This window comes from Rhinolophus ferrumequinum, chromosome 16 (assembly GCF_004115265.2).
Source record: "Rhinolophus ferrumequinum isolate MPI-CBG mRhiFer1 chromosome 16, mRhiFer1_v1.p, whole genome shotgun sequence".
Lineage (NCBI taxonomy): Eukaryota > Metazoa > Chordata > Mammalia > Chiroptera > Rhinolophidae > Rhinolophus > Rhinolophus ferrumequinum.
The window spans coordinates 10,982,755-10,995,902 of NC_046299.1; the positions used below are offsets into that span (position 1 = coordinate 10,982,755).

The 13,148-nt window shown below is 37.2% G+C and overlaps 1 protein-coding gene and 1 non-coding gene across 2 annotated transcripts in view; one reads left to right on the forward strand and one right to left on the reverse strand.

Moving 5' to 3' along the window:
* Window positions 1-5,398, forward strand: part of RAB11FIP2 (RAB11 family interacting protein 2) — a 39,217-nt gene extending 33,819 nt beyond the window's left edge. The window contains exon 5 of the mRNA XM_033130913.1: window positions 1,071-5,398. Coding sequence (XP_032986804.1) covers window positions 1,071-1,298 — 228 coding nt within the window. The 3' untranslated portion in view covers window positions 1,299-5,398. The remainder of the gene's footprint in view (window positions 1-1,070) is intronic.
* A 5,443-nt stretch (window positions 5,399-10,841) lies between these two features.
* On the reverse strand, window positions 10,842-10,988 carry LOC117036486 (U4 spliceosomal RNA). Its single transcript, XR_004425382.1, has one exon. It is a non-coding gene; the product is annotated as a U4 spliceosomal RNA (small nuclear RNA).
* Window positions 10,989-13,148: the final 2,160 nt, after the last annotated feature.

The following is a 13,148-nucleotide window of genomic DNA, read 5'->3' on the forward strand; positions in this document are numbered from 1 at the left end:
TCCTCAATATTTTAGTTGATTTTCCTTAATGCCAAATGGAAATGTTTTGAAAGAAAGTGATGAAAACCATTGTAAGTTGTTGAGTTTAGTGACAGAACTATGTGTAAAAAGGCATGAAAATGCTACTTTATATTTGGGCATTACCTTTTACATAATGAAAACTCTTAATTACTATACACTATAAATAGATGACATCATAGTACCTTTTTTATTAAATTCCTGAGAAATATTTTTTATTAGAATACTTTGTAATAAAAATGAACTAAATCAATGCCTTTTTAAATTTATATTTATCCATTTATGTAAAAAATTTTCGTCCATAGAATAAGGTTAACAAAATAAGTAAATAGTGAAATAGAAGAGAATGCAGACATACTAATCCTAAACATGAACATGGTCATAGCTGAACTCTTGAATTTCCTGATAACCAGGGCAAAAAGGGAAATAAGATAAAGTATATAAGTATCAGTACTATGAAGGGGAAATAAACTGGTTACTCGGGAGGAAAAGCTCTGTTTGCCTCTAAATTAAAACAGAAGTTACACCCGTGGGACTTCTTATAAGGAAGCTTATTGATTTAATTCTAAATGCCTTCGACATTTCGTAGCAAGAAGGAGACTTGCTGTTGGTGCTGCTTCTAATCGCTTCAATAAAAAGCCAAAGGCATAACATGAAACTGCAGGTCAATGGAAATGGGTCCATGAGGACTAATGTCCAAATGTATAGTTTTCAGCCGCTTCTTACAGTTCCTCCAAGTTAGTTCTTAGAGATCTTTAGTTTTTATTTTAGAATATTTTATTTCTTAATCCTAAATTATTACGTCAATTTCTTATATTAGGACATTGTTAAAAAGGATTGTAGAAGAATTTAGAATTACCATCAAGACCGCGGTGCAAGGGACCCCAATGCTCGCCTCAGAGCTGACCAGCCATTCTGTGAACCTTCACATTGGTTCTAGCCAAGGATAGAGAAAATCTCGATCACGGTTTGAAAAACCAGAAGTTGAAGATAATTCTGAATCTGTCCCTGATATCATGTCTACTAAAGTGACAGTCTTTATCCTGTTCTAGGACAGCAACCCGTTTGATGCCACTGCAGGGTACCGGAGCCTGACCTACGAGGAGGTGTTGCAGGAGCTGGTGAGACACAGAGAGCTCCTTAGGAGAAAAGACACCCACATCCGGGAACTGGAGGACTACATTGACAACCTCCTCGTGAGGGTGATGGAAGAAACACCCAGTATTCTTAGAGTGCCGTATGAACCGTCCAGGAAAGCTGGCAAGTTCTCCAATAGTTAATAAGCCAATTGTACTGCATTTATAATTGGGGGGCGTAAAAGAAAGGAAGAAAGAAAAACTTGTTACTGAAAAAGACTACACTTACAGGTTTCTTTACATACACTCTTCCATTGTCAAAAATTGTTTTACCTGTAAATATTAGCAGGGACTATCAAGAGTGACCTTTGAAGTGAGCGAAATAACGTAACTTTTAAAGTGAACTCGGGCCAGGTTCTCAATAAATAAACAGTTCCTTAGGATTCACTTGGGTGCTGGAGCTGGTCCACTAACTTGCCATAGGCCTAGAAATAATCTTCAGAAGCATATGACTTATTCCTCAGGAATAGATTTCTTATAAAGCAGAATTGATACTGTGGTGGGATTATCAGCATTCAATTTGTAGACATGTTTAGCTGCAGGAATACTCATTATAAACACTACTTAAAAAGTTCATATTTTATATTACATATATATGTACATGAATATATGTTCATGTATCTTTGTATATAAAATATATGCGTATACCTCATATATACATGTGTTTCTAAAACATTTTAAAATAACTGGTTGCCTCTAAAATTAGGATACCAATTTCTAAATTTGAAAATGTTTTTGTGCTCTGCTGATGCAAAACAAATCATTGCTACTACAGTGTTACGATTTGTTACAGAAAAATTGCTTCAAATCACTCTTGACTATGTGAACCTTGGTTTCAAAATGAGCTGCTACTACATGTTATTCCAGCGTCGAATTTTTGCTCTTTTTCCAAAAGTAATGCTCCAAAGTCCTTTTTAAAATAATGGCATATTTTAGGAAACTTCACAACAGCATGGATTTCTTGAATTCATTTTTTATCTTAACCTTTGGGTTTCATTAAAGCTATAAGCAGAAGCTAACGTAATTGGTGAGATTCTGAATGCCTTTAATTCACTAGCAAAGAAAATATTAAGAAGCTAAATCTCAATTATAATTTTGGGGGGAAAAGTAGGTGATTGTCTGATGCCTGATAACCCAAAGGAATGGGCAAATTCTAGGAATAAAGAATTAGGCTTGGTTTCAAGTTACATAAATAATTGAACAGATGGTTGCATTTGGGTCTTGAACCAAAATAACAGTTACTAAAGGAGGAGTGAGTTTTTAGAACAGATCATTTCTGATGTGACATTAAACACTATTCTACGTCCACCCTTTAAGGATTGATTTATCATAAAATTATATGTCGGCTCCTTTTGTAAGTCTGCTCCCCCAAAATGATTACGCCCATGAATTATATTCATATATGTGTACAAAATTAGTCTGAAATTTAAAGTGAAAAACAATGATTATAAAAATATTACTAATCAACTATTGCTATTTTTTACCTTAAAAATCTAAAATACTTACTATGAAACACTGAATCTGTGTTTTCTGAAATTAAAATGAAAAATATACCTGTATATGGAGACATATACTCCCCAGTCTTTTAATGAACTACATTTTTGTCTAATACTTATCTCTACTAAGACATCTTTGAAAGTTAAATACAAAGCAGATATAATAGTTTTGCTCATTTAAATATTTTGAATCACATACTTGGCCAAGCGTATATTCAATTCATAAGCTAAAATCCCTTATTATTTATATTTTCTGGGTTTCTTGAGTTTTCCTTTGAGAGCATACATTTTGAAATTCTGAAAATTTTCCCAAAGTACAAAATAATTAAATAATTTTTTTAAATGAAGAAATGGAGAAGGAAAATCAGCTTTTACCAACTTTTCCTTCACCTACGTATTTCTGTGATAAACCTCAAAATCTGATGTAGAATTTTATTTTCCCATTTGAGGTCTTAGTAATTTCTTTTTTTTAAAAATGTGCCATTTTTAATTAACATTTATTAAATATTACAAAGTTCTTAGCATTTGTTTTTTCTGTTAGTATAATTGAAGCTCTTACATTTTTTAAAAGACCGAAGTCCATATATTTTTACTATTATGATAGATTATCTGCAGATATTTTAATATGCCTTGGCCAAATTTGCTCGTTGTAGAATGAACCAAGATGTTGGTTTTGTATTGGGGGTATGTTTTATGTGAGTAGACCTCATTAAAAAGTATGGTTCAAATACTGCTGTTCTTCTTATGAGGAAATTCATTTTTAAGGAGAAATTCTTTGCCTGTCTAAAAACTGTTAAGAATTAGACTTATTCACATATGAGTGTTTTGGTTATAACTGAGTCAATATTTTTATCTTTAAATCTGAGACAAGAATTCTATTGAAAACTCAATCTGCATTCATCACTTCCTGAAAATGTTCTGTTCTGATGTTTATGAATTTTTGCTCATGAACCAGAGTAAAACTTATTATATATTTTCATAATCTGTCAATATAATAAACTAAAAACAAAAAGTGAAAATGAGTGCCCAAGTAAACATACCAGTGTTTCCTATCCTTGGGCAGAAGTGCAAACAGAGTAGTTTTATTTTCTGGCATTGTAGAAGAAAGGCCAAAAAGATCACCTTAGTTTGTTTTTCCAAAATGTAACTTCTGAGTATTCTGATGGTATATTTTGTTACCAGTAGTAGCTTAGAAAAGGAAATAAAATATAAGTACTCATTAAATAATGCACAACACTATAGACTTAAACAGATTTTAGTTTTATGGTTTAAAAATGTATGCTCAAAAACATTCCCACCAACAAGAGGATTTTTTTTTAAATTGCAGAATTGATACTTATCTCAAACCTATCTTAACATACCTCTGTTATGTAATTAAATATTTCTATCATTTTAAAAATAGTATTATTTTATAACCATTCCCCTCGCAGTTTTAAAATTCAGTTTTGAAAACATTGAACATACTGCCCTATCACTTATGCATCAGGTTTCATTTATTGAATACCAGAGTTGTATCTTAGAATTGTATATAAAATGACGTGTCACCCATTCATGAAAAATGTTTAAGTATTGCTTCTGGCTGTTATATTCTGCATCGAGCGTAGTTTTGCCATTCTCCCATGACTGTAGTATTATCCATAGATTATACATAACTACATCTATTGCTTTTGGCAGTAAATGAAGATTTAGTTGTAATTTTCCAGCTGTGAAAATGTTGCCTTGTATTTTAAAGGGTTTTGTAGATGGAAACCTAAGTAAAACTCAGCTCGTTCGTGACACACTTGCTTTCCTCACATCCTTCCTTCACCAGCTCTCTGCCCTCACACCCCCCTGCCTACCACCCCCATAAGGGTGCTTATTCTTTAGCAAGGGAAATCTTAAATTGGAAAAACAACAACAACAAAAAAAACACCTCTCTTTAATATGTCTAGTAATTGTTGCATTGGAGCTTTTATTTTCCTCTGTAGCTTTTTAGGAAAAGCAACCTACCTTGGATTTGTAAGTCAAGCGGAAAGTTTTTGATGTCCATGTACTCGTCTGTCTTGTAGGTAGATACGGTAGGTGTCACTTGTGTACGTGTGAGTGAAGTCTAAAGCATGCTCATTGACTCGATCTCTTTGAAGTAAGAGGTAAAGAATCCCAGTGCTGCTGTTCATGACGGTAGATGGAAGGGTCTGTCAGCACACATTTGAAAGCCCCTGTTTTCACAGATTTATAACTTTAATAATCCAGATGCAATTATTGGAAGTGTTTAATATGCAATAGGTAGCACCTTAACTAACTAATCTGCATATGAAGCGTTTTCTGATGTATTTAATAAGTAGTGTAGAAGTTCTTCAAGCATTAAACCAGAGTTGGCATTTTATTTCATTTATTTTCTATGTCAAAAAATCCACTCTTACCATGGAATTGAAGTCTGTAACAAATGATAATGGGGCCTATTAATCTCTGAATCTTCCAGGTGGTTTGTATTTTAAGGTACAAAAAAATGCTGCAGATCTAGAAATGTATATAGTTAGCAGGTATTTGAAAGATATAAGCATTATTTATAACTGAAGAGTATTATATTACACTTACTAAGTAAAATGGTCTAACAACTTGTATACATTTTTACAGGTACAAACTCAAAAGCGTGTAAGCATTGCATAATGTGACAATTGTATAATTTATGTGATCTGATGCATGAATCAGAATTTTTATATAATATATGATTGATTTATTATAGTTGATTAAAGTGTTTAATCTTAATTCAATTGTCATAGTTTCTTATTGCAGATAAAACAGTGTCGCTTACACATTTGTACATGAGCCCTCCTTGTCCCTTAAAAATACTGAGGACGCCTTTTGTTTGATGCGTGGCAGCAAGTATTCTGTAAGACCTACAGACTCATTTCATTTCACTATGAAAACCATTCTGAGAATTCATGCCGAGGAGAGTGTCTAAGTACCTTAGAGTGGACATTCTTCAGCAAGTGTCTGAATGCCCTCTGCCTCAGACATTCCTTCCTGGGACGGGGCTGTGGTAGAAAATAACATTGGAGTATTGATGGACAGGGCAAGGCCTGTGCCCAGTGCTTTCTCAACATAGTATCCGAGCACACCTGTCTGTCCGAGGGAAACAGGAACCTAAGGACCTGGGGTGGGTGTGTGTGTGGGTTAGGGCGGGGGGCAGTGGATTAGGTAGCTATATATTTTAGATTATGGGATCTATATGTAGTCCTCTTGGACGTGAATCATACACATTTAGAAGAAGAGATTTTTCTTCAGGCCAAACACCTTCCTAGTCTCCAATTGCTCTCAGTTTTGGAGGATCCATTTCACCTATCCCTTTCACTTCCCCCAGGATATTTCTAGATTGTTCCCCTTCCTACCTATCCTCAGCACACACACGTATTTTTCCTTAATCTATTGAGGCAAAGATATTTGGGGTAATTTGGGAGTAGAGAGTTGTTATTCTATTAAAGTGGCCATTTTCCACATAGATTTTTGTTTTAATGCAGTGCCTGTCTCTGAAGTGTTTCTTTTGAGTTTTTCAAAGTAACAGGCTTATGGCGTGGATACACAGAATGCTACATTTTTTCCCAAATAATTTTACATGTAATACTTTCACATTTTTATGATTGACAGTTAATACTTACAAGCAACGTTTTTATATATCTATAATTACATGAACTAGAAGGGCTTGATTCTGTTTTTATATTCCTTATACCCCTTGTACCCGAAAATTTGATTCTGAAATTATCGATGGTTTCATCATTGTTAGACATAATCAAAAATCAGAATTTATGCTGGGAAGCACAAAAGCAAATTTTCTGTATTGGGAGGCTTCAATCATGGTGTGTTGCGGTCCAATGTAAGCAATGGTCCAGTTCTAATACTACTACCAAAGTTTGCAACTGATTTATTTTTTTTCATAAATTAGCACGGAGTAAGGTTGTCACTATTATCCAGCGTTACTCCCGTTGTTACGCTCTGGTGCATGACATCAAAGTGTGTGAGACTGAGGTTACAGGTTATTTGCAGTTCCCAGCAAACTTTCTTAGAGCGGGGATTGCAAACCCGAATGTGTGCAGAGCCAGGTAGGTTCGGTGGATAACAAGGCAGGCCAGGTGTGGAAGAGAAGGGACTACTCGGGGCAGTGGCCATCTGGAGAGACCATTCTCCACCCCGAAAAGTGGGTAACAGCTGTTCAGCTCCCGCTTACTGTGGCCATATGGAAACAAATACACGGCCAGGGTTGCTAAACGTGATATTTCTAGAGAAACTGAAAATACAGATATTTATGTGAAATATGATTTCCAAATGTTAGCAACGAATTCATTTTTTTTTAAACAAAAGAAAAAAAGGCCCGAGTGTCAGCAGTTTGCAGTCTTTTTAGTGAGTCACCACTGATGTACCATCGTCCTCCTCGTCATCACCATCATGGGAAGAACCATTCAGAGCTCACTTGCTGTTTACTTCCCCCAAATGATTCTCTGTTTATTCGAAAACTGGGCCGGCCAAGGGGCACGTGGGATGTGTGTGACACGGAACACAGAACCACAGCTCAAGACTTTTTTGTGGGACGGGAGAGGGGACGAGGAGGAACTACTCAACGGGTGCCAAGTTTCAGTGACGCGGGAGGAGTAGGTTCTGAGACGTGCTGGCAGCGAGCCTGTAGCTGACAGTTCTGTCCTGGGCATTCACAGGTCTGTGACGGGGGAGCTCATGGTGAGTGTTCTTACTCCATCCAGTTAGGAGCAAAAGAGACTTTCCAGTGTGCCTGTCCCTGAGCATGACTGTGCAGTTGCTTTTAAGAGAAAACAGTACAGGTAACCTGAGTTACAGTCTGAGGGTCACCGCTCTAGTGTTTAGAGCGTTTTAGAATGTCACCCCAGGATCTACCACATACCTTTTTTTTTTTGGCGATAATTACGATTTTTCACTATTTTTATGATGGTCTTGCCTTTTGGTAAAAATTGTATAAAAACCGTGAGTGTCCCAAATCACATGTGGTGTATGACAATTTCCAGAAATCAAAAGTCAATGTGTTTTCATGTGATTTTTTTTTTAAGGTTATAAAAATACATATTTCAATTAAAATATAGTGGCCATTGATTGATTCCGTAGTTTGATTTTGTACGTCTGCCATTTAAAATTCTACCACACTTTTTGATTCCAGCCACATCAGGAAAGGTGTATGGTTTAGATCACTAGTTCTCAAAGTGTTGCCCCAGTGCGGCAATATCAGTGTTACATGGAACTTGCTAGAATGTAAATTCTCGGGCCCTATTCCAGACCTAATGAATCAACTCTGGCAGTAGGACCCAGAGAGCTCTTTTAACAGGCCCTCCAGGTGTTTCAAATGCATATTGAAATTTGAGAACTATAGACATAGAGACTCTTCCCTTTTCTTCCTTAGCTTAATGTAGTTTAGAGAATCCTTTTTTTTTTTACTTCAAATAACGTTCCTTGCCAGTCTTGAATTTATTTATGAACCTATTTGTTTAGTTATTTGATGAATATTTTGTATGTTAGAGAAACTTAATCTTCATGAAACTTCATGTAGGTAGAATGTTCCTAAGATGCACAACGCATTGTGCAGAGTAGCTGTATAAGTAAATACTGTTGATGCATTGATAAGATGCATTTTGTTTGTGCAGTAAGATCTGGTATTGTGATTGAGAAGGCAAACATGTGCATGGGCCTTAATGTAAAACTGTCAGAAGGTCGTCCTTTTGTTCAGACTTGGCTGTGCCTTGTTTGGTTAAGAAGGCATCTTTCTCAGCCTCACAGAAGTCTTTACCCGAGGTAACAGATACTAGGGTAGAAGTGGAAATAGAGAATGCAACCACATATGGAATGTGGTAGAAGAAAGTTTTGACTATAGGTGTAAAATTGGGTAATGAACCTTACTTAATACGTATAACAAATGAAGCCCACCTGTGGCTTTAGGTAAGACGTATTACTTACCGGCACTTGGTAACTTTGCTAGTTATAATCATTTTGTCAGATAGTTCATAAAAAGCTGATATGCTTTTCACAATCAAAACTGGGTCCACTTCTCATGACTAGGGAAATCTAGAATGAAATTTTAAAATCTTGTTAGATCTTGCATCAACTATTAGAAACACCAAATGATTATGAAAAGGCTGCAACACATTAGGTGAAGGAACACACTTCCAAGTAAGGGAGGTAAGCGAGAGAACATCCATAGCTAGAGTGGAGTCACAGCTAGAACATTAACAGTGTCAAATGGATTTGAAGACACCTGAACGTTGGCCAAAGTTGGGTTTGGGGTTTTTTGCATTTTTGTTTGTTTCCATCATCATGCAATCCCTGAATGGAAACATCAATGTCCAACATTAGCCTGTTGTAGAAAGAGAACTAGAGAGCACAGATCATTAATATCGCAGCTGATTCAGAATCCTCGACTTGAACCTGTGGTTTCAAACTCCTTCAGCAAAATTTTGCTAAAGATAAAGAGTAACAAAATTGGCTTTTGAATTTCCTTTCCTTTCCTTGTTATGAAGGAGGCGTGAGTGAGGGGGAAATGGTAGAGAAAGCCCCTGGAGTTGGATGAGGAGACTACAGGAGGCCAGGCTCACAGATAAACCAGCTGTCAACCTCAGGTTAATTTAGGCTATAATCTATGAGATGGGACAGTGTGAGCACCTCTTTAAAGAAATAATCCATTTGTCTTAAACCATTGACGGATCCAATAGCAGCATTTAATGTTTTAATGTTTACATTTAAAGGGTTTTTTAAATCAATGTACTGTTAACATTTTTCATGATTTATAAGCTGTAAAATATTTTAATCCTTGACTCATTTGTTTACCAAGCTATTCACTTAATGCTATATAATATGTAGCACTTGAGACCATCTGTTAGGAATATTTGAATAATACGCACAGTCTGAAGATACGTACAGCAAATAAAGCACAAAACACATGAAATATTCAGGAAGAGTTTGTGAAGACAATCCATGTATTTTAATTTTTAAAAAAATGTCTGAAATTTAGCAGTAAGTCTTTCCAAAAATGAAGCTCTCTTCTTATTCTGGGCAAGTTGCTGTGCTGAGATGGCATTAAGATGTCATTTTGACTTTAAGTGAATCGCTTTTAAATCAAAACACTGGCCTTAGTACTAACCAGAACTGTGTTTATAAGAGCTCTTCAGTTAAGTGTGAGAAGTTACTGCACAGGAGCCGCAGACATGGCGTAGGACCCGTGATCAGCACAGTGTTTGTGAAGCAGGCCAGAAGGGGCTGTGACTAGGACCACTGGGGTCTTGGGGTCGTCCTTGGAGGAAGGGTTTGTGGGGAGCCTCGGGCTTAACTTGGTTGTCAGGAAAACACAGCTGGGTGCGGTGACTCTGGAGTTCCAGGCCTCGATAGAGACTTGACTCCTTTTTTCCCAGAATTGGTGGAGTATGGGGGGAGGTGGACATCATGTGTGAGTCCCACAGATCAAGGGACCTTGTTGTGAAAGGCTGAACTCTAAGACACTCATCTGCACGTGGACACTTGGGGGCTTATACCACCCACCTTTTAGCCGGAAGTGATGCTAAGGAGACTCGCTCACTCTAGGGAGGTTTGTTGTCACTTCAGGGTCACTCGATGACAGTAGCCTAGGCACCTATCATGGTGCCTCCTCTAAGAATGTCCCGGAGTGGTATACACATGGGAAATTTGGTTCCCAGCAGACCGAGGGGATGTGTGCTGATTGTAAGTTGTAATCCCCACATTCACTCTTCCACGGTGCCTTCTCCAACTGCTTTCAACTCTTGTGTTTTAATGCTTAAACCGGACTTCCTTGGAATTAATTAAACCTTCCGCTTTTTTAGTGCCTCTTACATATTGGACTCACGGTAGCCCCGCTCATGGGTGTCCCTTCACACGTGCAAAGCACATCTCTTGTCAGAGGCCGTACGTAACAACCCCACAGCAATGCACCACATCTTATTTCTGATTGGCTACTGCACATACATCACTATTTTAGGATATTAGCATATTATTTCAGCCTCTTGTATGATCCTTACCTTTCCGCATTATTACAGACTCTATTACCTAAAATAATTTGGGATTCTCCCTTTTGTTGATTCCCACAAACTCCCAGTAGTTTTATAAATGCCTTTCAGTTGTCTTTACACTAACTTCTTCCTATTTGTGGAGTAAACAGGCTTCCCCCAGGTTACTCTGTGTGGCAGTCTCTAGTATTTGGCATCCAATAATTCAATGAATTTCAGTACACATTTCTAAATGGTAAATTTACTCCTGCCTTTATGATTTTTTCAATTAGCAATAATCGTGCCTTGGATAAACCTCATTGGCTACGATACTGCCACTGCGCAAAGCTATGATTTTTAAATCCATATTTCTTGTCCTGACTCATTTATTTAATCATTATGAATTGTGCGTATCTTTGTAAACCACTTCAGATCTTTTGTGGGATGGGGCATCGTATGAATGAATTTTTTTTCTCTGGCATTTCTTCCAGTCCTGCTCATTCCATTCCATGAAGAGTCCACCATAGGTTCTTTGCTGACCTCCCGCAAGCCTCCATCGTGTGCATTTATCTGTCCTTGTTTGGGGGTCTAATCGTTATTTTATTAAAATATATGAAGAGTTCCTGGCAGAGTTGGAGCCTCTAGTCATTGTAGCCCTGACATTTACACCTAGCACAGTGCCTGGTATACAGTTGGTACTCAATAAATATTTGTTGAATGAGTGATCAAATTATTTTTGTGAAGATCCTTTTGGTTCTTGTGAATATTATAAATAGTGATGTTATTTTGTAAGGGAGCCCTCCTTCAAGTGAATGAAATACGGGTTTTTAACAGGCAGTGGGCGTTGGACCTAGACGAGAAATGACTGCTCCAAAAACATTGCCAAGGGAGATGGGGAACAGGCAGAGATGAATATTCATCTCAAACTATAGGCAGTTTACCAAAATTTGATAGTCAACTTCATTCATTCCTTTATTTTAGTGAGGGCTTGTCATATACCCTACTGTAGATATTTATTTACTTGTCTGCCTGCTCAGCTCATCTTATACATACTGAACAGAACAAAACAGCTGCTCACCTTTGCCTCCCTACCACTTACAGGTCACATGTCACATTCCAGGTCCTCAGTAAATGCATGTTAGAAAAAGAAGAGGAAGGAGGAGTTGAAGTGGCTGGTTCTTTGAAATACCGTGTAAGAAGGTTTTACTTTTCTGTTGTATGTGATTTGGATGGCAGCATGCTGAGATTTTAATTATCTGCACTTTAAAATATTGCAGCCATGGTTATTATAAAAACACTTTCCATTGTTCTTGATGAAGGGAGGAGCTCCCATTCTAATTTGACTTATAATTAATGAGAACGAAAGAAACCATAAGTGGTCCCTAATTGAAACAGGGAGTACGTCAATCCACATCTGTTTAGGAGTCTTATGGAAACTCTAAATATAAAAACAGTTTTCTTAATTATATTATGATACAAAAATAAATAAATCATTTTGATGAGAATACTAAGCAAAATAGGATTTTTTGACGGAAGTGCTTTATTTAACATATATGTCTTTCATTGGAAAGTCAGGAAGAGTGAGTCCAGAATAAAACCACAGTGCAGCTTGGTAAACAGATTTCATCTTGAGTGTTAATTGATCAATTAACAATTGCTTCTGTGTTGTGGAAGTTGGTGAAGACTCCTTTGGGCTCTCCCATCCATCCATTGATCCAGTCCAACATCCATCCACCCATCCATCCATCCCTCCCTCCCTCCATCCTCCCTTCCTTCCACTCAACAAATACCTGCTATGTGCAAAGCACTGTTCTAAACACTAATGATACAGAGTTGAACAAAAGGGACAAGTGGAAGTAGTGCCACAATCAATGAATGTCTACCAAGGACTCATGAAGTTCAGGCTCCTCCCACCCCATTTTTTTAAGGAACAATTTTGAATCTTTTAAGGCCTACTGAAGCTGAAGTAACCAGTTAAGTACTCTTAAGTTAATCATAGCAGCGTGAACTGATAGCACTCAGTATTATCTTCTTGTGAGGGTAGAACTCATGTCATCTGATAAATACTGATCCCAGACAATGATGGATTGTCTAACAACGAGTTAATGATGGATGTATCCAGTAGCATAAAGAACTAATGATGAGCTCACATGCAATTTGTCCATAATTCTCTTAGTTAATCCATGACTTTAATTTTGAAAAAATGTTGTTGAAACCTGGGAGATGGTCCCAAACAAGATTGAAAAACAAAACAAAAACAGTTTACTATGGGCACAATTTTTTTTTTAAAATAAATTTTATTGGGGGAGAGTGTGTTTCTCCAGGGCCCATGAGCTCCAAGTCGTTGTCCTTCATTCTAGTTGTGGAAGGCGCAGCTCAGCTCCAAGTCCAGTCGCCATTTTCAATCTTTAGTTGCGGGGGGCACAGCCCACCATCGCATGCAGGAATTGAACCAGTAACCTTGTTGTGGAGAGCTTACGCTCTAACCAACTGAGCCATCCGGCCTCCTT